At 39.2% G+C, this 26,523-nt stretch overlaps 1 protein-coding gene across 2 annotated transcripts in view; it reads left to right on the top strand.

The window, feature by feature from the left end:
- The first annotated feature begins 13,887 nt into the window (after positions 1-13,887).
- Positions 13,888-26,523, top strand: part of IL16 (interleukin 16) — a 37,053-nt gene continuing 24,417 nt past the window's right edge. For both annotated transcript variants that reach the window (XM_074836985.1, XM_074836986.1), the window contains exons 1-2: positions 13,888-13,937; positions 18,461-18,872. In XM_074836985.1, coding sequence (XP_074693086.1) covers positions 13,888-13,937; positions 18,461-18,872 — 462 coding nt within the window. The remainder of the gene's footprint in view (positions 13,938-18,460; positions 18,873-26,523) is intronic.

A 26,523-nucleotide genomic window follows, 5' to 3' on the forward strand; every position in this document is an offset into this window, starting at 1 on the left:
AGATTTTTCAAACATATTTGAAGCTATTCTGTGAAAGAGAACTTATTAACGTGCTGGGGTAGGGCAGCAATTTTTCCAAATGAACAGTGTAATTAAGTGAGCACAATCCTCCTGTGTAACTGTCATGAAGAGAGCATTCATCACCTAGAGTTCTTATGCCTGCAGCATAACAGCATCGTTGGCTAAGGCGGGCTTCCTGCTGGTGGGACAATGAAGTTGAAACTGAACTGATAGGCAGTGAAAGGATTCTTAAAGAGTAGAAACACATCCATGAAAACAAAATTACAGATGAAAAGAAGGACACAAACTAAAGCTGTTCAAAATATATTTAAACTTGCAGAACTATCTGTCTCTGGGGAGAATCCAGTATGATACTAAGCTTTTGCAGGTGAACATAGGTTGTTTTCCCCACAGAAATAAACAATTACCATCTTTACAATTTAGTAGGCAAATATAGCCATAGTTATATTGTTCAATAACAGTCTATGAAATTTTGTGTAGATACTTTTATCCCTCGTTGATCAAAGTTAAAAAAGTTCACTTGAAAGAGTGTTTTAGAGATCAAAAAAACCCACCTTTGCCACAGTTAAAGCCGGTTTGCCTCGTATAGTTCCTGTTACTGTGAAAAGATCCTGGCATGATAAAGCCACTGGTTATGGAATAAAAAGTGTATTGGGTTTACATCTCAAAATTCACTGATCTATGTAACATTTGTATGTTGAGTACAATCAGGGTAACACCTAATAAGTTATAATTAATATCTTCACTTAGGTAAAGAAAACAAACCATTAGTAAGGTGAACTTATTTTACCTGATTTTGCCAATTACTACATTACATTCTTCCAATCCCGAAGAACATTAATGCAAAATACAAATGGCTGGGCACGGTTTTGAAAAAAAAAACTAAACAGAAACGTATCTCCCAAAATTGGTTATGAGAGTATTAACTGTTAGAATGAGATTAGCCACTACGCCCCAAAGAGTATATCGCTGCTGTGGTAAATTGCATAGAGCAGAATAAACATTCCAGGAAGTTCTAATTACCTTAATGATGAACTTTCATTTAACTGTATTTCTGATTCAAATGCATCTGCCTTCAGATCCCAGTCCTCTGAATTCTTCCTCATGAAGGTATGCACATAGACAGCAATCACATTGCAGAAATCTGCTGGAAGAAAATAAAACGAATTCTTTAGTCTCTTACTGCAAAACATGACTTCTTATAATTGTTTTCTGAACTCTTCCCACCTTGTTAACATCTGTGCTAAAAAGAGTGCATGCCAGAATTGGACATAGAGTAGCTTGTTTAATGTTTTATTCAGTAGTAAGGATGCTGTTCCTCCTTGATGCTGTTTGGCATGTGCATCTGTTTTCAAGGCTGCATCCAAGGCCACGGTGAGGGTGGGTGGCCTAGGGCTAGCTGGAGAGGAGTTGCATCCTCCAACCCCTCTCCTATTCTCATTTCTCTTTGCTCGAGCTGTCTGAGACCAGCACAAGCTGTTCCCCCAGAGTCAAAGAAACAGGAAGGGAAAATGGTTGAGATTGGATGCACAGAACGTGCTTGGGCTCAGTCGTTAGGCTGAGAACACCTGAGAGCTGCTTTACTGAATTCAGCTCTTAGTGAATTATTCCACACTGCTCTTGGGAGGCCGGAAGGGACACTTCTAGATCACTGAGACGATGATTTTCTTTCTCCTGCCATTCTGCTGCTGTCCTGTAAATGCTAGCTTTGCCTATAGCTACTCTGGCTGTACTTGTCCATACAGAGTTTTAATAGCCAATTGCCATTAAATTCTTCAACAGAGATATTAGAATAGTGGATAAATTTTAGAGGTATAATCTAGCTGTATACTTTCAAAGGCATAAGGTGTTTAAGGGTAAAGAATAGCTGAGGACTGAGAAAAATACTATCACCCAAAATAGCGAAGACTGAATAAAAAATACTAGTTAATGGTTAGTTTCAGCTGGGAAGGATATCAGCAAGGAGAGAGCCCAAGACCTACACCAAAACTGGGGTTAATTTAATATATTTAGTACTCATCTGGAAAGCAAACATACAATAGCAAAGACGGCATAATTGGGAAATTACATGTGATTGTTTAGAAAAACCACAATTTAAAAAACAAAACCAAAAATAACCCTAAAGGAAGGGACTGGACAAAATGGCAGCTGAAATTTATTGTAGGTAAGTGTGAGGTGATGTGTATTGAAAGGAACAATTTGAACTATTCATATACACTGATGGTTTGCAAAATCACTCAAGAAAAAGAACTAGGCGTTACTGTGGACAGCTTAGTGGAAACTTCTACTCAGTGCACAGTAGTGGTCAAAAAAGCAAACAAGATGTCAGGCTATATTAAAGATGGATTGGAGAATAATACTGGAAATAATAACAATACCATCCAATACATCAGTCAAATAGTCTTCATTTTAAGATTAGCTTATTTTGCTTTCATTATCTGAAAAGACATAGGAATCACCTGGAAAAGGAATTAAAAGGGATTTAGGGGCATAGATAAACTTCTATAAAGATGTTTAAAGGTGTCATAATTGTGACAGCCTTCAAGTTAAGTTTTTTTTCTCTAAACAACTTCTCTGCTCCTCAGTTCATCAGTTTGTAAACAAGGATAGTGGGAGCCACTGACATTTGTCATATCTACTGAGATGAATGAATGAAAAGTGGTGTACAGACTGTGGATGAGCCGCTTCTGAGCACAAGGCCTGAATGTAAATTCCCTGCTGCTCTAGAGAAAAAGGGAAAGGGTCAGTTCCTCACTGAACCTCTTCTCTGCTCTCTCCTGAGCCCAGTCTGCAGGGTCCAATCCAGCACCACATCTTATCCAACTTAGGCTCAGCTGATGCCTATACCCAGCACCTTCTATTCAATCCTTACCCGCTTCTTCAAATCCAGCCTAGTACCCTAACTTGAGACCTTCCCTCCTTTAATCCCTTCCTTCCCCTCATGGCCTGCACTTACATATCTGAACTACCCTCTGCTGCTTCCACAGTCTCACGCCAGTTACCCTACTGCTCCCCACACAGCTTTTTAGCCCACTTTCCCCTCACAACAGGCATAGCTCACCAGTTTAGTTCCTTCAGTGTCTGCTGTCAGGATTATCAGCACTGCTGGACATCTCTTAATTTGCCTCCCCTGCAGTGCCTATACAGAAGGCCACTTCCCCATGTTCTGCAGACCGCTGATAGAAGTGCAGGATGCTGTTGACATTATCAATTACTATTCATGGTAAACAAGAAAAACTAAAATCAGAGGTTAATTTACAGCAGAGAAACACCCCCCCACACACATGCACATCACCCAGTTTAAGGCTATAGCATGCCTCAGTGTTGCCTAGATATTAATTAAGGCAGAAGATTTCTGTCCTAATTACTTGACATGCCAAGTTGAAAGCTGTCCTGTGGATTATGGACAATGATATATACCAACCTCTGTGGTTCCTAGCATAGAGTGCTTGCTATAAATAGATGTCAGATTTGTAAATTTAACTTTATTTTAGTCTGAGAGTGAGGAAAATGGGAAACTTGATTGCCCAGCAGTGGGAGGGTGTGGAGTGTTGTTTTCTGCTGAGGATTTTTATTTTTATTACTAAACTCTTGAGAGCCTAGAGATGTCACAAGGTCCTTTTACTGTTCTGGGCTCTGAAACCAGAAGGGGAAAATATGAATTGATGCAGTTTTATATAACTTACAAATGTGTTTAGCATTTTCTGTGACAGTGAACACAGTCTGAAAATTTAACTGTTTCCTTTGTGAACTTTATTTTGTTTGTCTGGAAGTTTGCTCTGTTCCCGCAGAACTGGCAGTAGTCTTGTCCAGAGCAGGGGCAGGACATTTTCCCACATAAGTAAAATAAATTCTAATTACAATAAAAAGGGGAGGAAAAGAGAAAAATTAATGTTATGCTGTGAAATGGCATTATTACCTCTCTAACAGGAAGCATATGGAATAGTAGTATACATCTAGGTCTGAGAGCCAGGAATAAATCAGTGCTAGTCTAGACATGCTGATTCCAGCTGTGGTCCTGAAACAAGCTGTTAGGGCTAGAATTTGATTAAGTCTAATACCCATCTGGAGAGGATGATGAATGAAAGCAGACTAACACTGTCCCGTCAGAGTTGTGCTAGAGGTACTTATCTAATGGCTGGAATACAGGCAGGAGAACAAGGGTTACCCATTGTAATCCCTCTTTCTAACAGTGACTGGATCTGCAGCCAGTATCAGAAATCAGGGTGGTATGACCTGTAAAATAGTGACTTATCATGTAGCCCCATTCTTTGCAGTATAGAAAAAGGAGCAGAAGACATGTCTTTACTCAGTCCTGTTTTCCACTTCTTAGTATAGCCCTCACTCATGATTTTGCTTGTGCTTTCCCCACTGTGGCTATAACTTTTAATTAACTAATATTTATAAGCAACCAGAAGATAGAAACCCTACGTATTATCTATTTAGGGTAATTACCTCACAAAAAGACATAAATAAATGTTGACCAATGATATAAAAAGCACTAACAGAGTCTTACAAACCCTCACAAAAATACCTCCTCTCTTGTCCCGCCTCCACTCAGTTCCCCAAAACAATGAATCCCTGTCAAGTGATCTGATATGAATAACATTTGCACCTCCTTTACTATTATCTTATTTTCACACAGCAAAAAGATCCTGGTTTGTGTCTGTTTGCTTTAGCTTGATTTCTGCCATCCTCAGACAAAACTCTTACCTCCACTACACAGACTTTATTCACCAAAGAAAAACCTCCCAAAGCCCTTGCAGACTTTATGAAAGGCGTTTTCAGTCACTTGGGTTAAATGAGCACTGTGTGTTTTCTTTCTTCTTTTTTTTTTTTTTTTGGGGGGGGGGTGGGGTGGTGGTGTAAAAAGTAATAAATGAATCATTTCAACTTTGGGCAAGAAGTTTAGGTGTTGTATTTGTACCATGCAACTACATAAACACAGAATGAGCCAGTTAACCAATGAATTGCAGGAATGAGAAGCAATGAGATGATCTAAAACATTTTAACACATTTTCCATATATTAGCCTTTGGACTAGTTGTGTTTTGCTTTCTTACAACAGACACAAGTCAGTAAAAGTCCAAAAGGAAAGTCTGAGGTTTTACGTTTCTGTTTGTGGTACAGGAAAAGGGTTACGATCTCAGTGGTTGATTCAGTGAAATAACATCTCTTTTATACACATCTGCCTAGCAAGTAGGGCGGTAGTTGGAAATACCCAATCTAAAGCATTAAAGATTTGCTGGCAAACAGCAAGGCATTTTCTGCAGAGGAAAAGTTGTTATATTGAGTAGTCACTTTGAATGCTTAGGAGTTACATTCAAATATCCAAACACTGTGGAGTTACACTACATTTATTATTTTGTCAAGTATTTTACACACTGGGAATTGACTCTACTGCATATTTCATATCCAAGAAGACATGATAATAGTGGACTTAAATAAGAAGATACTTGGCAATGGTAAGTGATATTTTTATAGCAAATTATTAGGCATCATAGAGTCAGCTCTTTTTACATGTCAGTATGTATCATTTTCAACTGTTTTAATTTCAGAATTTAGAAGAGAAAATAGGTAAGAGGTGAACCCAGAGCTGTTTCACAAACTCTGTTTTTGTCTGTCTATTCACTGTCATTGCTGTTTTGTTTTTAAATTATATGAGAAATCTGAAGTAAATTATTGTTGTTCAATAATCAGCATTATGACTTAAAACAGAGATGCTTTACATGGAAGTACCTTAATTTAGGACACTTTTAGTTGGCTGTATAACATTTATCCTATTTCTCCTGACACATATAAAAGCCAGCAGTGTGGACCAGAGACGTTTGTGAGTTTGTAGCTTTCTTCATGTTTGAAGGCCTCTCTAAACCTGCAATATTATAAGAGGCAGAAAAGAAACAAAATCACAAATCAAATTATTCATTACTCGAAAGCATTTTAAATGAACAGAATCTCTCTCACTGATAATTAACCTTCATAAATAAGAGAAATGAATGAATTTAAAAACCAGATGAAAAGAAGAAGATATCGGATTTTAAAGTTTTTTTAGCGTTTGTTAAGTCCATTTTTTCCAGAATTGTTTCTGACCTTTCTACTCATTTCAACTCTGCTGTGTAACTGCAGGCTATATTCTTTAAATATCTTATTTTTCTTTAAAGAAACAATGCAAAAAAATGCATTTCTTTGTAAGAACTAGATAGGAGTAGTATCTAATCCTCTGAAAACACATACACATTTCCAAACCTTTTTAAAATTAAACATTAATATAATTATCTACTACAGTTTCAGATCATAGTTCCAAGCAAGACATCCAAATGCACTATTTACTTGAATCTCTGCATGAACTAGCCTATACAGGAAATCAGTAAATTGCTCCAGAGTCTCAGCCTCAAAGGGGATACGTATTTGTTTAGTCATATACTATAAATAACATCTGTAGACTTGAAACCTTGCCAGCATTATTAATGCAGTGTTCACTTAATAGTATCCTTTATTATGAGCCTCATTAGTAACTGATTCATACAAGCCTAGAGGAAAACCGTGCAGGCTAGTATAGCACACACATATTGATGATATATTACCCATACTGCCAGTATAACTGCATTTGTCGTGGAGCTGGTATGCTCCGAGCTGAGCACACACCTCCTGGCAAGCAGTCCCTTGGGAGACCCCTCGCTGCTCCTCTGCAAGGGATTGCTGTCAGGGTGGAGGTGGGGACAAAACACTCCCCTCTTCCCCCACTGTGCCAGCCTGTGGCTGTGAACGGGTGACATAAAGCTGTGGGGCTGTCAAATTGCTTCAGTTTATGCTGAAGGACTGACCCAACAGACGATGACAGCTTCAGCACTTTTACAGCTCTTTGCTGTTAGAGAGCACCGGTGATGTGATCTGCTGCTTTTATTTGCCTAGTACTTTTATAGAGTATTGATGCTGTCTGTGTTACAGTATGACACATACTGTACACTGTAAAATAACTTGCATGCTTTATAATATGGAATAAACTTTATATGTGATAGATTCTGTATAATTTGAGATGGGTTGGTGTAGGATATTACTTGACACCAGCAAATTCTTATTGTTTTCTAAGAGTTGTTAATTGTTTTGTTCATTGTCCCATTAAAAAAATACCATTTAATTATCTTATAGTACTTTTCATCAGAGCAATCCCCACGCCACACATCCAAGAAAGAAGGCAACAGCCACAACCCATTTCATTGATGAAGACAAGGACTGAAGTGAGGGAAAGTAAAGTTATCTAAGGTCAAAACAGCAGGTCACTATCAGAGCTGGAAGGAGATCTCTAGATCCAATACAGCGCTCTGTCAAAAAATGAGCTGGAGCAGATTGTTACTGCTTTATAGGGAGTGGTGTGTATTAGATGTGATTGATCAGATTAAGTTATAGGTAGTTTACACCTTTGCCCAAGATTAATGCTGAGTCTAAACTGATATAGTCAAAATCTTAACATTTTTCCTCTACTCATTTTACGCATTTAGGGTCCTCCATTTTTGCCAGAAATAGGAAGAAAACAACTTTAAAACTCCCGTTCTTGTATGCAACCCCCAAAGGTCTGGGTATTCTTACCTCTTGAATGTTTATTTGAGTCAAGTCTTTTAAGATTCACTCCACAAATTAAAGGAGAATATTTATAATCAGTTTAAAAGATGTTGAAGAAGGAAAGAACCAGAAAGGAAGTCATGCATTATGTTGGTGGTTGTCTTAGAACATGATTTTGGAAAACTACTTGGGACTTAAATTCCAGAAGAGGCTGTTTCTTTTGGGAAATCCAAGCTGAGAGAAAGGATATAATATTAATTCTTCTGGAGAGATGATTAGATATTCTCCGGATCAAAAATGAGCATACATAGGGAAAGGACACTAGAAAATTTGACCTCCCTGAGCACGTCTCGGCTCCAGTGTCAGGGTCATTCAGTGGCTGCCCTCAGGACCAAGCTTACTGTAGTACACGGCATTGTGTGAGCCTCAGCGTGCTCTTTTACGCATTCACAGACATACCAGCTTTTTGTGCATATCCAGACAGCCTTTCCAGATAGTCTATTCACAAGACAGCCATGTGTCTGGAGGCAATCTGTCACACAATCCAATCATATAGCTGCTTTTGTCCCCTCCATCAGCTGCAAAATAAATATAGTACCTGTCATCTGAGTTATACCAATTTCTTACAGATTAAAGTATCCCTTCCACTCCCTAATACTATGGAGCTTAATCACTTACTAACTGGTAGCCCTGGACTACAGACACTGTGGATTTAACAGTTATTTTTCCAATGTTTAAACTGAGATCACCACAAAACCCCAAAAGCAATCAAATATTAGGTCATGCACTAAAGTTCCAAGACACCTCTCACTTCACGGTCCCCCTTACTGATCTTCACAAAAAATACTGGGAAGTGATTATGGGCCATAACAGTAATAGCCAAGCTCTTTTGGACAGAGACAGAAATAAAAGCAAATGAGTATCAGGACACAGCAATGTTTAAAACAATGGTAACTAACCAGTGTAACAATCTATCTGAGGTACTCAGATGGACTAACTCTATTCACCTTTTCAGTACTTCCATTCATTCACACCTGGCTGTTCAAGGGGTAAAGGAGAAGACAGTAGCAACGAATATGACAGAATCCAACATGGACTCACAATAAAATGTGAAAACAGACAGGTCTAATTACACCTTTTATACTGAATTCATGAAAAATATGGAGAAATTTTTCATATGATTTTTGTATGTAGAGTAAGTTCATTTTGCTTTTGCCCTTTCTTCCTGATAAATCATAGTTTTGGCAATTGATAATTCTCCTTTCATTCAACCTAAAGGGCCCCTTATGTCAGCATACAGTTCAGGGGAATATAAATCAAAAAGACTGCAAAGTCAGATGAAAAAGGAACATTATGTGACTGGAAATGCGGAAAGAAGAGGTAAAGTCATAACTTTTTGAAATATTTGTTTTGAATTAGAATGATACCATACAGGGGAGCTCACACAACGTTTTTACTACTCTGGTGCTACAGTAAGTTATAAACTGTGTATTGGTCAACAGCTTTAAAAAAAACGATGGATCTTTTCTTCAGTACCAGATATTTAACAACTTCTTAGTGGACACAAATATTTCATAATGTTTCTCTAAGCCCAGCATAATCTCTTACACATAGTCTATATGCGCAGGGCAAAGATATTAAAATAACAAAGACAACCCACAACACTTTATTAAAAGGGTACCATTCTTTCTGTGACTCATATGCCACACCATGGCTACAGTCAGTGCTCTTTACACTGATGGTGCTGTAGTTTTCAATCACATGCTCTTAACACAATACTTATATAGATCACATAGGCTACTTTTTCTGTAAGCAAAACATTATATGTATACAGTGACATATTCTTCATAGAGTTCCAGGATATGTTCTCGAGAAGAGGTAAAAATCCTTTTTGATGAGTGTTCACTCAGTATTAGACCCTCTTCCATGGAACTATTTAAGCAGTATTTTACAGCCTACCTCTAAGGCACTGCAGCAAGTAAGGACACCAGAATAAGGTTAGTAATCACGCAGAGGATGAGTGCATGTCATGCAACACAAACGTATTGGGAAAGACAAGGTCTAGGAACTTTTATTAACTCACAGGAAGGCAATTTACTGGAAAACAGTCTAGAAGGCTGCAGAGCTGGATATCATTATGAGAGAGTCAGGTAATAAAGTTCACAAATGGAATTGGATTTTTAAAAAAAGGTCTGAAGAAAAAGGAGGAGATCCAAACATATGAAAGCAGCATGAAGCTGAGAGAAAGGAGGGGCAGAAGAAGAAAAGATAAAAGTATGTAGAAGATAGAGGATGACATCAGTACAGAGATCAATGAGAAAAGGATTCTACAGAGACTTGAAGATCAGGATATTTTTCCTAGTACAAGAACTGAACAAATCTTAGAGGCAGTGAACTTAAAACAATTACAAGTACATTTTTATGTAACACACGAAACTCATTGCCTCTGGATACTCTTGAAATCAAAAGCTTAATGGGAGCCAGAAATGGATAAATTAGTTACATTACACCGGATTCATTTCATCTGTAGAAGAAAAAAAAAATTCTTTGTGCTTCCTGGCAAAAGTTAGGTACTAAGTGACAAAGGAATTAGAAAGAGATTTACCTAATTTGACATAATGCAATACTTATCCATTATGGGTCAGCTGTATCTTCTGCTAAAATGAGACTATCCAGTCATAATGTAAAAAGCTCCAACAACTCTGGAATACATACAAAACCTCAGAGTGCCAGTCTACTCTCACCAATAAAGGAACTCAGAAGAAACATCCTGAAAGCAAGCTCTCTTGATTCTTGTTTTTGGGTTGGTTTTTTTTACAAGGTATTCCCTTTGAAGCAATTGCTATTAGCCATTGATGGAGAAGGATACTAAATGAACTGTGTTTATAGGGTGACTCAACATGCCATGTTGCTATGTTTTGATGGATTGGAAGGGCAGAGTGAAAGTTGTGAAACCCAAGACAGAGATGACTAATCTAGTCCTGGCTTAGCAGCAATGAGGGGATAGATTGTCCTGTGCAACATAACTGTTCTCTGGAATATGGCAAAATATGAAAATTGTGACTGTGTTTAAGGCAAAAGTAATTCATCAGTTTGATGAGCAATGTAAAGACAGGACAAAAACTAGAATGCTTCAAAGTATTGGCTTTCTTTCCTATTAACACAAGAGGTATTTAGAGTTGGGTGGAGATCAGGACTAAGGATAAGTTCCATCATTACTTAAGATGTGCTTTGCCCAGTACTGAAGTTCTGTTTAAATTTATATGCTCCTTTTTGGAAAAGGTTATCACCAGTAGCAACAGGCAAATATTTAGTACTGAATAGTCTGCATATTTGTCCTCTAGAATCCAAACCTTTGGATATGGAAAATAATGTGGGGAAAAGAGGGATCAGCTCCTGTATCTGCTATGGTTCCAGACTCATCCTGATTTTAGTCAGGCAAAAGTGAAAACCTGTCAGAAAAAAGAAATTCAGTGGCTCCTCTATTTCTTTTTCCCACCTCCAATAGACACTGACTCCAAACATCAGAAAAGTTACTCCATTTTATGGTAACTAGGACCCTGTCCCACAGCAGAAGTATCACTCTACCTGTGAATGGTACAATTTGACTTTTATTCTGAAGCAAGACTTGCTGCCCCTTCTGTATGCTATTCCCTTTAACTGCAGATGCTATTTTCATGAACTTACTTCTTGGGGTGAAATCTCTGTCCCACTGAAACCAAAGGCAAAACAGTTAACTTCAAAGTGCTCATGATTTCTGCTATCTTCTTGTTCCACACATTAATTATGCTTTAGGTTTCAAGTATTTCCTTTTATTTGTTTGAACTCTCTTCATTTTACTGCATTCCTCTTTTCCTGGCCCTCACATGAGAAGGCAGTAAAGAAACCCAGCTGATTTTCCTTATAGTACCTATTATCTCATAAACCTTTATCAATGCAGCTCATTTCTGCAAAGCAGAGTCCACATAATTTCAATCTTTTAATATAAAATCCCAGCCTCTGATCAGTGTTCATTGCCCTTTTCCTGGTACAATACCTTTGAGCTAAGTAATGAAGATTGACCACAGTATCCAATATCAAAGCATACCATTAGAGCAACATGGCAGGCACAGCAGAGGGTCTCTCTCTCTCCTTTTCCTTATGGCTTCTAAAAACCTGCTTTTCTGTTCACCACTGGGCACTGAACAATTACTGTACAGAGAAGATGGAAAAAACTGCAAAAGGTTAGAGTGAAACAACATGAAAAAACAGCCCCTCCTTGTGATATTTATGTTTCTGCTGCTGGCCCTGGCAGAAGTCCAGATTCTGAATGAACAAAACTCCCAGTGGCTTAGGGACTACGGTATTCAGCCCATAGTCAGGAAATGCAATAGCATGTGACAATGGGAAGAAATAAAAAAAGCTTTCCAATGCTTTTGAGCTTCCAGCTCAATCAGTTTGGATCAAAACTCAGGGGCTGTTGAGATTTTGTGTGAATGAGTTCTCTGTTGCTAAACAAAAACATGTGTGTGTTACAGTGTAAGACAGTTAAGTGGTAAACAGTATGTAGCTTTGCTTCCTCATTGATATTTCATTTTTCAGTGCTAGCACTATAAAACCACGTTATGTACAAGGTCATGGTTCTTCTCTATTCAAATACAGTGAGGAACTCTTTCCCAAAACACTAGTCAGCTCCCCATTTCTCCTCCTTTCCAGGAAAGCTACTTGATAACTCTTGTTCACTACTCAAGTGTCAAATCCTGGTTCTTCTACAAGATTAGAATTTAAAAGAGTTGGGTAATGTTCCATGTTTATTGTTATCCACTGATCCAGGTTAAAACTGTGTCCTTTACAACTGATTTCCTTTGGGGAACTAATATCCTGAAAACTTAATTGTTGGGAAAACAATATCAAACTCTCTTCTTTTTGTAAACATTTAAAATATAAATTAGCCACAATTGTATCATGAGGGACAGAGTGTTTTGGGTCTCCTGTAGACACTGCACAGAGCAGAGATTTCATCTTCGCTTTTTCTCCCAGTACATGCATCATTCTCATGGGGCAGATGCTTGTCTTCACAGTTTATAATTTCTCTCTCTCTTTTGCGAGTTTAGTGACAGACCAGTAAAGCTAGGACCTTCAAGCCACAGAAGACAGAGGGCAGCAGGTGTCCAAGCACTGTCTTGTTGACCATTTCCGTGACCAGACAGAACCAGGTGTAAAATTCAGGTTTCCGTTTACATTTTCCTGAAAAGTATAGGATTTATAATTTGTGACAACATTCCAAAGAAGCCTCATTATTACAATAAACTAACATTAACTGTTTCGGAGACAATTCTTTCTTTTATGGAACATTTTTTAAAATCTACAAACTCCCTATGTGTCTCATCACACAAATTCATTGAGAGAAAGTAGGTTTCTGCAGCAAGATTGTTATTTGTCAGTGTGAGCAGAACTGAGGATCGACAGCTGGGGACTGACACATTGATCTGTGTGGTGAATGAAAGAGAATAAGTGTGCCTAGGGATGTGGCAGCAAGGTGGCTGCCTGCTCCCACAATTGATGGTGGATGCAACTCAAGCAGTGTTTCGTGGGGGGAGTCACCACAATAGTAGAATAGACTTTGAACCATTTACTTTGCAGCAAATGAAAGGTGTTATTGAGGCAATGGGGAATCCATGGCATGGTTCTAATTTCCCGGATGCTCTATGGAAAAAGCAACAGTTTTCTGAGTCCTTGATCAATTTGGACCACAAAGTCACAGTCTAGTGCATAGAAGGGAGAGTATTTAAGAATTGTTAGGTTAAAGGGACCATGCCACTTCACAGTGAAGAGCACAAGGGCTTGGCATTGAAAAGTGGCTCCCATTATGTTTTGCTTCTGGAGCAGAAGTGGCCTATGAAATTCTTACTAGTTTAATGTTTAAAATATCTACTAAAAATTACAAGAAACATGCTTGCCATCTCAGCCTCCAGCAGGAAATCCTGCATTTGATTAGCACGGATTCTGGCTGCCCCCCACACTTGCCCCCCAAGTATGTTCAACACGCCTGAACCCCATCAATCCTAGGACCAGAGAGCGATGGGTAAAAACAAATGACAAACTCCTTAAATGGTCTTGCCTTCTCTGGGTAGCTGGGAGGCTGCTGGAAACAGTTTCCCCAATACTGCATCCCATTGCTTTTGTTTATCTATCCTTGCTGACATTTTCTTCAATTAGGAAACAATAGCTCCGTTCCAATGTACTGAGCAGAATTACTGAAACCGAGTCACGTGACATCATGAGAGTGTGTTTTCAATTATTCACTCTGTCTTTTTTTGCCAGGCCTATGAAGAGGAACAGCTTTCTGCAGGAGTCAGGTTTGTCTGCCTCGCTGTTGTAAGTTCCTCCTTTCGAATTTTTATTTTACAATTAGGTATTTTTAATTTTTTAACAGTAAATTCAACTCTCCAAGAGTTTCTTACTCTTTATTAGAAAACTTCCAAATCTCTAGCTCTTCCTACTGCCTGGAAATCCTAGACATCTGCTACAGTTCAGTACTAATAGTACTGCTCAGTAATGAATCTGACAAAGATCACAAGATCTTGATTAAAACGGGATGCAAGATATCATGCTGTTAGCACTTGGTAATGGAAAACTCATCTTGTTCTTGCTGGTAAAGAAAAGTTCTATCTTTCCTACTGTCTGGTTAACAGCAGAGCTTTCGCCTTCAATCTGGGAGCTACACCAAATTATTTGCATCTTGTAAATGCTCGGTTTAATATCCAACCAAAAATTTGAACCAAATGGGCACAGCTCAAATCATGTATTTTGTTTGCAGAAGACAGACTGAGTTAGGGCTTTTTAGACTTAAAGCTGGAAAAATAAAGCTTGGGGAAAAGAAAAAAGAAACAGAGAAGGAACATTTGGTTTGTATTACAAACCACAGACAACTTCCATCAGGCATGCTGGAGGTATAAGAATGGCAAGAGAAAATGACAAGCAGTGAGTGCACTGGAGGAAAAGATGAATGGTTTGGAGGACTGACTTTGAAGTGATTTTTCATGCCACCAATACCTTGAATTAATTTTGATGGAAGATACCAAAGAAACATAAAGCTTCTCGGGCATTTGTGATATTGTTTTCTGTGTAAAATAACATTTCTGGATATTTTTATTGGAAAACTTATAGACTATGTTTTTGGTACCTCCTATATTTCTGTCACTTATGCAACCCTGAAGCAGCAGCTCTGGAAAGGATATTGCCTTAGTTAAGACTTGGGCTGTGATCTAGTAGAGCAAGAGCAAATATTTAACTGGAAGTCTTCAGGTCTACTGGGTTTATTTTCACCTCAGCCACTGGCTTGCTTTGGGATATTAGGTAAGTCATTCAGGATTAAAATTGGTCTTTGAGAGAACGGAGCTCTGGTGGGGGTGGGGGAGGAGGAAATAGCTGATGCAGCAGGGCAAAAGAGGTGTTCCCTGTGCATAAGGTAAAATTCCTCAGGGGCATTGCAGGGGTGTGGGATGGCAGAATGCACTTAGAACAATGTTTCCTTCACTGTTTCAACAGGTGCTTCTGTGTGTTCCCTGCATCCCAGATGCTTAGCATAGTCTGAGAGGCACTTCTTGGAGCATTTAGTACCGATGGTAGTGCTCCCTTCTCAAGCTCAGCAGCTTCAGGCAGAGCAAGAAAGTGCGCCTGCATCTCTCCATCCTTCATTCTAGCATGCCAGTCTCCAGACAGCTGTATTTTGACCATTAAGCTATCAAGTCTTCTGCTTACCTATGTGCTTAATAGCTCTTTTTAAATTCTTTCTCTTTGGGGAAGTAGGACTGCAGTTGATGTTTGTACAACATTGAAATCCTTGAATGAAAAGTGCTATTTCTTCTAATTTTACCCCATAGGCAAGATTGTTCAGGTCTGAAAGTGCAACTTGGGCTCATTGTTGACATTCCGATTGCTAGTGTCTAATAGCAAATGCCAGAGTCACAGAAGGAGTACCATTCCCTGTTGCAGACTTTCAAGGGATGTGCATTCTGCACACCTTCAGCAAGCAGCTCTGTTACTTCCTACCCAGGTGCTGAAGGGAGGTACTTACAGAAGTTCCCCTCACCCTAGCCATCCTATTGCTTTTTCAACTCAATATTCTGGTCTAATGCACCAGATTACATTTTTACCTACCTTCAGACATACATGAAAAGCAACATGAAGCTTTACAAGATTAATTTCCTAATATACTGGGGACACTAACAGGGGTTTCCCAACTCAAAAATTGCAATTAGATATATACATATTATGGTAGACTAAAGCTTTAGGCTCACCAAAATGCTAAAAAGTGTATTTTTTAAAAGAAACAAACAAACAAATATCCACACCTTGGACATCTTTATATACTAGTAAGGATGTGCCAGTCAGATTTTAACTAAAGTAGTCAACAAAAAAGCTTACAAAAAATTGCAAACTTTTGATGCTGAATTACACCACCACCAACTACTTATTTCAATTCTCAAAATTATTGTTTGAATATAATTGATAGCACTTTTCATCTCTGTACTTCAAAACACATTACTGCATAGAGGCTCTGAAAAGTAGGTTCTCTCAACAGTGCACGAGGGAAGGTTAAGCCTAGAGAAATAAGACCCCATGTCAATCATAAAGTCCATGTGTTAAAGTGGAGCTTCATCTATGTCATACCTTTGCCCATCCCCTCTGGCCTCTGCGTCCTTACACATAGGCTTAGATGTCCTTTTATTCAGGAAGGGAGCACGGCTGGGCTGTTCGGCAATCCTCCATCCCTACCGTGGTTTCATTCAGCCATGGTTGCAAATCTTGTTATTCATAAGAAGAGAAGCTAGTCTGAAAAAAGAAAAAAGGAGAACATTCTGTGTATTGAAGGGAATGGAGAATAAGCTAGTTCAGTTTGACCCCGAAAGCCTCCCTCATGCCAGCGTGGGGGAGGCTGGGAGCCCAGTGGCTTTGGTTCCAATGTTCCTATCCAGTGAGGTCAGACTCTCCCACAGGAGCAGAGAGGATCCCAAAGACACACAGGAGAGGGGCAGAAAATACACCAGCTTTGTGGAATTTGACATGTTCTCTGGATACTTTCAAACTTAAATTTTGCCCTGGAATAGTGTCCCGCTAGGAAATCTGATGAGTTCCAATACTCAGGGCACAAGTTTCTGAAGTGTTAGAGATTTTGTTTTGGAAGAGACACATCAGGGAGCAGAGCATGGCATGATGGAAAATAAGTTACGATGGAAGGCTGTAGGAACATTACCTATCAAAAATGCCAGAAAGGACTGCACAAATAAACATCCTGCTCCCTGGGAGATGAAGGGACCTCTTTGCTGCTCCTGAAAAAGCTATGTGCAAATTTTTTTCTTCTACAAATCCAAACAAATTCAGATTCACACTGGATTGTGTATTTCTCCAGCAATGCCATATAGCTCCTTTAGACAGATACTCAATGGCATAGTGTTTTATCATCTGTTTTTATTTTTCCTGCTTATTTGTATGAGAGGGGAAAAAAAAAGGAAAAATAATCCTGGAGATTTATTATAAGGCTGGCTTAGATTTATTATATGAATCTGTCTTGGTCAGATCTTGAGGTCTGTGTTTATTGTTGTGGCTGTAAGGAGCCTTTAGAAAATTTGCCTCCTCCTATTTCTGTATCACCAGTGGCATTTCAGATACAAAGTGCATACATACTTACCTAATTGTGCATAGAAGCAGGGAAAAATACCCCCAAAACACAACAACCCAGTTTAGGCCACAATGTACAAACCTTTTCCCTCAATAGTGTACTTCAGAAGCGCTTTTCAAACTACATTGATTTTCAATTTTATGTATAACACCTACAGCATCTTTGATCTATGAAAATCCTTTACTTTCAATAGGTATTTTCTCTAGAATAGCAGCATACATTGTCGGTTAGGTACTATGAAGACAATAGAAAAGTTTGTGTAATAAATATGATAATAAAAATTGAGAAAGTAAGAAGTAATTAGACGATTTCTTGTTGAATTTTCAGCACTGACACATACCTACCAAATTATTGCTAGAAAACTTTTTCTGAGAGAAAAAGGAAATAGTTTAACAAAGCTCTCCTTTGTTATCTTAACATGCTCATTACTCATCTTACAAAAGCTCCAGCTTTTGCCACATTTTGATTGCATAGCATTTCTTTCATTTTCTCTTAATTTTTTACGCTGACTCATATGCTGAAACCATTTCTGTAATGGGACACTTTTCGATTGATGTATTGGAGCTGTATTCCTTTATAGAGTTCAATCCCTAATCAGATATTCACATCTTAAGTGCTTCACTGGATCTCTCTGTTACTGTTAAATGCACAGTCTTAAGTGAGTTCTGGTCTGCAAAGGTAGGGGTTTTATAGTAGCCTGACATTCCTTACTCTCTCATGGCTAAGATCTACTTTCGCTAAATCACTTACAAATCAGATGTGCCAGGTGGAGAACTTAACTTCAACAATTCGATTAATCTTCTTCAAATTATAGTGGTTTCATGAATTAAACTTCAGAAGGAGCTTCCTCTTTCCAAATAATGTTAGGAGGATAGAATAATGCTTTTAAAGTATCTTCCTTTTCAATTTGGGATTTCAACATGCAAATTCAGCAGAAGCCCAAAGGAAGCAGCACAATGGAAGCATCAAAAACATTTATTAAAAACACTCTGTTGTGCTTGGGGAGCACGGGAAGAGAATGAAAAGGTGAGGGAGAATTTAGTAGAGCACTGCACAGAAACAGAATTAGCAAGTCATGAGATATCACGTGGCTGTTAGCAGACTGAAAGGCTCTGTTGATTCGATTTATTCATTAGGGCTTTTCAGTAGTGTAGGTTATTAAGTGGGAGAAAGTGGGGTATATTACAACTTACTTTTTATATTTCCTTTCCTGGAGGATATTTAGCACCAGAGAAGCGAAGAAAGTTATTGAAAGTATCATGCCGCATAAATGGGAGAATGATAGGAAAAAGAGCAGCACCACCACCTCTCTGAAGATGGATCGAAAGAGCAGTGCTGGGAACAGGAAGTCAAGAAAGTTTCGCTCCATTTCAAGATCACTTATACTTTGCAATGCCAAAAACAGTGACGATGGCTCAAGTCCTGATGAGAAATGCCCGGATCCCTTTGAGATCTCTACCAGTTGGGGTCAAGAGGATTTTGACTGCTGTCCTAGAACGCAACAGCCATGCACATCAGAGACAGAAGACAGCTCACCTGATCCTCCGCGTGTGATCACCAGCATGGTCCAGTCCAAAGCTGCAGCAAATGAGAACTGCAACAACATGAGAAGAAAGTTACTCACCAAGGTAGGCAACTCGGTGCAGTATATTGTAACGTTCCCCATTGCAGTAGTTCCTAAACAGATTGATTCGTATTTCCCAGAAGCACAGGATTCTACTCGGCTTTTTCAGAGCCCATGACCCTGCAGTGTTCCTACTCTGTATAAACAGCATGAAAATGTATTAGCTTCCCTGCTGTGCTGTTGCACTCTGCTGGTTGATGCTCTGCTGAAATCAGTGACTGCTAGGCCACTCGCGTATTCAGACTAGCACACCTGGTGCTTTCTACCTGCAAGAGTATTCAGTGCAAAATATAAACTGTCACTATAGTAAGGTGTATTTGTAAAGAGTGATACTATGAGATCTCACAAGCTATGCAAGTATGAATTATATTAATACTATGAAAGACACAGGAGATTCAGCAGACAGATGTTCTCTCTCTCTCTGATTCAGGAAGGAGGTAGTGATGGCTCTAAAACCACCAGAAATGTCACTTTTTCCTAGAGATGTAAAAAGCCTTAACAGCCTCATGTTACAGCATTATTCTTTAATCAAGAAGTCACTCTGTTAACCCTAATGATCTGAACTGAATTTTTCAGTCTGAGCAATATATTTTAGATGCCTTTAGGAAGTTCCTTTTCAGTGACATATCCCAATTTTTCCACTTTATCTCTACCTGTTGGTGTGATGTGTAAAAGGGACCTTGCTACAAGTATGACGTGTCTTTCAACACAGTTTGTGTCCTTCTGGCACCTCCCTTATTATATGCCTTTTACCTGTGCAAATAGTGGCTTATATGAAAGAACAGATTCTTTCACCTAAAATATTTCTTTCTTATATGTTCTATTTTATTTTACATACCTTCAACAGAAATTGGCTAAAACTAGACCTCTATATCTAAACACACAGTGGCACGGTGGTACTGAAAATCAGAATCTCCCCTTACTCCTTGAGTTTCTTGCTAATGATCAGAGAATGCAGCCCAATATTGCAAAGACTGCAGCAGGACAGAGTCCTGGATGTGAGGTGTTTCAGTCCCTGGCAAAGTCCCAGAATGAAGACAAAACGAAGCCAACTTTCTATTACATCCTGCCAGAAAACATAAATAAGTGACAGTGACCCAAGTCCCAAAATACACTCAGTCATCTGCAAAACCATACCACCTCCTCCCTTTTGGAAACAGTCCATATGCACTCTGCTGATTTCCTTCTGAGAATGAAGAAGGAGCTGGCCTCTGTGGACTCCCCCCTCTTCTCTTTTAACAAAGCTGAAGCACTTTCTTAGGTGTGTGTCAGCTGCCACAGTCCACTTGCTTGCATACCTCCAAAACATGCAACACTCTGGTAACTGTTGTGACTTATACCCATATGAAACTACTCAGTATCTTACTGCAGACTGTGAGTTTAGATCATTTGCTTTTGTAGCTGGCAAGCAGCTCAAATAGAGATCTGAGGAACAGAGTAAGTCTCATAACTAATGCCATTGCATAGATAAAATATAACTGCTAAGGGTATAAATCCACTCTTAGTCTGGAGTGTTAGTGTCACTGAACAGGACGTGTCAGGAGCCTGGATTGATGGTGACATAAGTTAGTCAGCAACCCAGTCCCTTACAGCAGCATTTGGGTTGCTTACTGACATTGTGGACAAGGGGTACATTAAATTCCCCCTCCAGAGCTCTAATAGCAATGCAAATCTCTTCAGATGCTACTTGCTAATCTTCCGTACCTTTCAGAGTCATGGATCAGTGGGTGATTCTAAAAAGCCTTATCTCAACATGCTAAATAGGATGAACTTTGTTAACAGCTACACTGACCTTATCCTGTACTACTGTTGCTGAGGCTATGCCCTATATTATGAAATTAGCGATCTCTATCTTCCATATGGCACAAGCCTGTCAGAACAACCTTCCTGTACCATGTGTCTTAGAGAGCTTAAGCTTAAAACCTCTCTCTTTAAGAAAGGAGTCAACAAGCATTTTTCAAGTCCCAGCATAACACTCACTCTCTTCATCCCCATATGACACTTCAGAAATTCATGATGTGTGACTCAGAGCTGAAGGATCCTTGTCTTTGTCCAAGAAAATTGATTCCATTTTTTCTGTGGTGTTGCTGAGGATATTCCACTATTCTTCTGCTTCCCACCGCCTGCAGCCCTAAGCATGACTCTGAAGGTGCTAACTCTCACAGAACTGAACTACTTAATTTTTGCTGTCATATTGGAAGGAGAGAAGAGTTTAAAAGTGCTGCATGATTTAATGCTCCCTATGCATTTCTTCTCCAGTGCTAAGGGGGAACCTGGAACATCGGTATTCCAAATACTAGTTTCTCTCTTCTATTCAAAAACTTAAGTATCTCTCTGAGCCATACTCCACTGATTGCATGGGATTCACCACAAGCAATAAACCATGAGCAAATCAAACAGTATGTTGGGACTTCTGCATATGTATTAATCATGTTTTCCTGATTCCAAAATCTTTAGGATCTCAAAGAATAGTCCTATGTCCCACTACTAACAGTCTGAGAAACTAGGTGCTACTTCAAATAAGGAAATGAGAGGCAAGAGAAGGATTTTTGAAGAGAGGGCATCATGACATCAATTCCTTTTACTTCAGTCTTCAATAGAAAATGTTGCTGTAGCCATTGAGGGAAGCATGAGCACAACCTATATTAGACTATGGCGAATCCCCACAGAAACACATTGTTCTTATTGCACTACCTGTAGAAAAGACTTTGAGCTGGAACTCAGATCTCATAATACACTAGAGAATTTCAGAAGGCTGAAATTCTGATGAAACCAGGTTTTGTTTATTATTCTTTTCAACAAAGTATGCACAGGTTTTGGTGCCAATAGTACTACACTGACTGAGGCGGGACTGCAAGTCAATGTCACTGCTCCTCTGTCATCTGACTGATAGCACAGTGGTAGCATGTGTGTGCGAAGGGACCACAACCTTGTATCTTGGGTATATTTAGCTCTTCTGAGGAGTATTGCAAAGGTTGAGCCCAGTTGCAAGAAACTGCCTTGTACCTGTGTAGGTATTTTTGGTTTTAACCAAAGCATCCATAGTCTGTTTTTACACCACTAGTGCACCAAAAGGGCAGAGGATGGACGTTCTTTGACTGTGATGCTGCCTAACACTTTTACTATGATGATATGTGGTCAGCACCAGATGATAGGAGTTTCAGTTCATGACTGCATCTTCTAGGCAACTTCTTTCCAACAGTATGTGGCATGGTTGCACATTCAACATGTAAAGCTGCAGGGACTGGCCTTTCATCTGTATAGAAGTTGTAACAGGTGGAAGGCAATAAGGTTGAGACAAGACTTAAATAGGAACCCATCAACAGCTATTCAGTGGTTCATTACATTCAGGACAAAAATCTCAGTCAGTGCTACATCCATCAGAACTATGCAGTTACCTCAGACAGTTGGATGACCAGATGGTCATTCGCATCCTGCCAAGACATGGCCGCTATATGTCACATAGGGCCCCGTGTAACAGTCCTTAGCAGCCATGTCCTCCTTTGATCTCAGCCTACCCTACTGCCACAGATACCTCACTTTGCTGCTGGAGTCCTATTCCCAGTCATTTTTTTCTCACAGAAAAGCTGCTGCCATGACATACAGAGAATGGAAATAGACAGGAGATAATCTGGGAAAAGGGAAATGGAGAGGGAAGAAAGAGTGTGGAATTACAAAGACAGGAAAAGAGGAAAGAGAAGACCATGGAATACTTTAAAGCAAGTAAAGTGAGGGGAGGAGAAAGCAAGAGTCAAGAGCAATGAAGGAATCACATCTGCAGCAAAGTACATCACCCAGCTACTCCCCACTTCCTATCAAATGCTGCATTCTTCCTCTTTTTCTTCTCTGTGTCCTTAGTCACATTTTGTGCGTTGCGACAGCAGCTTCATTCATCTACATATTGCTCAGCAGAAAGGCAGGTAGAGACATTCCCGCTAAGGACTATCATTTCATAGACTTCCCAACCATCTCTCTCCTTCTGTCTGGCTGATTGTACAGGAAAGCAGTAGAAGCAAATAATACATCACCATGCACACCCAGGCAAAGAAAATCTGTATCAAAATCTTATAGCACATAACTTATGCATTGCGAGATAGCACCTAGGAAAGAATGTCTTAGTCTGATCCATTAATCTCTACATCCTCTTCAAAGTATCACCTTTCATTATATATTCTAAATAGCAAAGATTTTTTTTCTTCCTCTCTAATGTACTGTCAGCAGTGATGAGAGCAGATGAACAGTCTTTTAATGCATTTGGTTTTTGTGTTCCAATATTCACTCATATTGACTGTTGCTCACTGTGTCTAGAGCACCCAGGATTACCTGGGTGACATCTGTCCAGTCAGCTCCTGGGCCACTTAGCTTCTAAGATGAGGTGCACTTAGTCTGGTATGAACAGAGCTAGAAAACCAGCTTGTCAGCATATAAACAAGCAGGATCTCCTTTATAGTCTGCTTCTCACAAAATCAGCAATTTTTGGGTGGCCTGAAAGGAAAAGAAAACAAAAAAAATTATAGGCAGTGTCTGATACCTTGTGCACTGACACAACAGACACTGTGGAAGATGGCCTGCCTGCTCATGTCATTACAAAGTCTGAAACTATGCCATTTGTAGGGAGAATGGACAGGACTAGATAACACCAACTCCTATTCTTCAGAGAAGAGCAGTCCTTGCTGGGTTTGAGAGCTGCTTGAAGAAGCATTCCATTACCTCTTCCCCGCAACACCAACACCCTGGGAAGCACCAAGAGTTACCAGCCAGATGGGCTGGTAGCACGGCTGAAACAGCATCTAGAATAAACTATAAAAGGGAAGGGCTGACTCTTTATGGAAACACTGGATCCAAGCTGATCTGACTGCATGGCTCCACTCAGTTCTAGAAACTTCTCTATTCGTGCTTCCTTTGGTCCCTGACCCTCTGCTTGAAGGAAAAAAAAAAAGCAAAAGGTCATTCTTCTCCCTTGGTCATCACCAGAATATATTTTTATTAACTCGCCTTTACGCAAACACCAGTTAGTTGGCTCTTTGGTACCAGGACAAGTGTTACAGCAACAGACTGTCTCAAACATGAGCCTATGGGCAGGATGGAAAAACAAAGCTAGGAGAGAAGACTGCATTTATTTAGACATCTATGTGTTGTCCTCCCTTTTCCTACTTGTTCTTTCTTCCTATCTTCCTGGCCTTCTTGCTTTTGTGACATCAGGGTCATGTTATCCCCAGAGCAAGTTGGGAAATCGGCTGTTATACTACAGTGTGTGCTGCAAAATGTGGGCCAGGGCAAAGGCTCCCAGAAAAACATACCAAAGGCCAGATGATGGATGGAAAGGTCTGTCTGTAACATCTGGTGTGCTGAATCGTCTATCTAGGGCAGAACCTTAATACCATGCCCTGCTTCTTGCATCATTCAAAGGCTTTCTAGCTTCTGCCATTTTATTAGTTGCAAAGGGAATATACTGCTGGGAAAATGAATTACATTTACTGTAAATATTTTGAAAAGACCAAGGCATCGGCTAGGGTACGTCAGAATCGGTGGAGTCACATCAGTTTATGCCAGAGAGACTCTGGCCCTTTCTCTGTTAGAACTGATGCAGAAAAAAATGCTTCTTGAAGAAAATCCCCAAAGACTGTATTCTCTTAATCTTCCACTTGGAAATCCCAGCCATTTCACAGTCAGGAGGCCAGAAAAGCTAAATATTTAAATTCATTATTGTACTGTTAGATTTTTTTTGCTTTTTTTTTTTTTTCTTTTTTTAAAACAGCAGTCAATCAGCTCATTGTCATACACTTGGTTAACTGAGTCAAAGACCTTACTTGAACTAGCCTTGTATAACACTTCTTTTCAGACAATCTAACTACTGTGTCTTACGTTGAGTGCACAAAAGTTTTTCAGTTTTCCACAGATGCCATGGTTACCCTTATTTCTAAACAACATCTGGAACTAGATGTTTTGAGATGGGACTCTGGACTAGAAATGTCTAATGAGAGCATGAAGGAAAAAGAAATCTTTTAAATGGCAGATAGAAAAACATCCTCAGAAACTTTGCACTTTGCATGACAAAAAGTGGGGAGCAGGAGGAGACAATTGGCCTGGACGTGCAAATTACTTTTCCAGAACTAAACACATGAAAAACTAATTTACTCTCACCAGTGACAAAAATGCATTCAAGAAGGCTCTTGAACTCCACCTTTGATTTCTATCTTGCAGCCAAGCAGATTCAGTTTAAAGACAAATTTTGCGTATAACGCACTCCCACAGACTTTGTTCATTTTGTTTTCACAGTGATGAGTGGATATTATCATGCAGATACAAGTTTCCCCAGAATCTTGAAGTGCTCAGTGGCAAAGTCACTTACAGAGAGATTTTATACACTGACAGTGAATATGTGTTTAAACATATGTTCTAATAATGAGTAGGCAAGGTTGACCTAGAATCCACCTGCTCACACACCAAACCTGCCAGCCTAATTTTAGCAATTTTCCAGCATTCACTACATTCAGAGCTATAAATCACCTTTCAAAATGAGCAGGCCGCTTTAAAAGGAGGATGATACAAAATAAATACTGTCTTTATGCTTGGAACCATCAGCAGTATTTCTATGCATAAAATAAGGAGACAGGAAATAAAAGATATTAAAGAACAAAACCCAAAGCAAATTGACTGCTGGCACAGGAATTGGCCAAATGTTTATTTTTCTAAAGAACAGCTTTTATTAATTTTCTGTCATGTTGCAATAACTTGGATGTGAATATAGTGATCTATATCCAGGACCCAAAAAAGTGCAGATGCTGACAACATACAGATATTTGCCACATGTCCCTACAGCCCAATAAAAACTTTTTTTTTTTTTAAAAAGTAATTCACATAAATGAATTGCAGAAATGATTGCCACACAGAGATTATTTGAAATGTAGCCCAACTTGGTAAGATGACTACAGATTTGAACAAAAATCATTCCCAAGATTTTTCTGCAGTGTACGATGGATTTATCCTCTACTTTCCTTCGGACTAAGTGTATGCAACATATTGCTCTTGGAAAGAATATTTGTATCAGTTTTTATTTGGTGTCATTTCACATATATATACACCAATGCAACCGTGAATTTCCAGTCTGGCATGCGTACCATTGTACAAAACACAATGTCTTCCCCAAAGGACTTACATGGCGCTGCAATGAAAAACCTCAGAGCCAAACCCACTGCACTCTATGATGTCCTGTGAAACTGATGAGAGCCAAATAACTTTTGGACAATTAATTATAAGGGTTTTTATAAACACCATGAACGCAGCAGCTGTACACTGTGAATAAGTTATAGGAAGGACATAAGCATGACTGTGCTCTTCACAGAGATGAGTTGGGGACAGTCTGAATAGGCCCAACCATTACATTAAAATCAAGAACAACACGAATCGTGGTGAGCAGCTCTGCAAAGTTCTGTGTGTGTGCCTGACCAGTACCTGTGAGAGGATATATGGGTATTTCAAGGGAGCAGTACACAAGAGTAAGGATTCCTAAGGAGAGAATTTGGCAAGTCCAAACTTGAATTCTGACTACAGAAAAAAAGGGAAACAATTTTTTTTAAACACTGACTCTATAACACAATTATTCTTTCACAACAGCCCCAATCCATGATCAGCTGACATCTCAAATTACTTAG

This window comes from Strix aluco, chromosome 12, assembly GCF_031877795.1.
Source record: "Strix aluco isolate bStrAlu1 chromosome 12, bStrAlu1.hap1, whole genome shotgun sequence".
Lineage (NCBI taxonomy): Eukaryota > Metazoa > Chordata > Aves > Strigiformes > Strigidae > Strix > Strix aluco.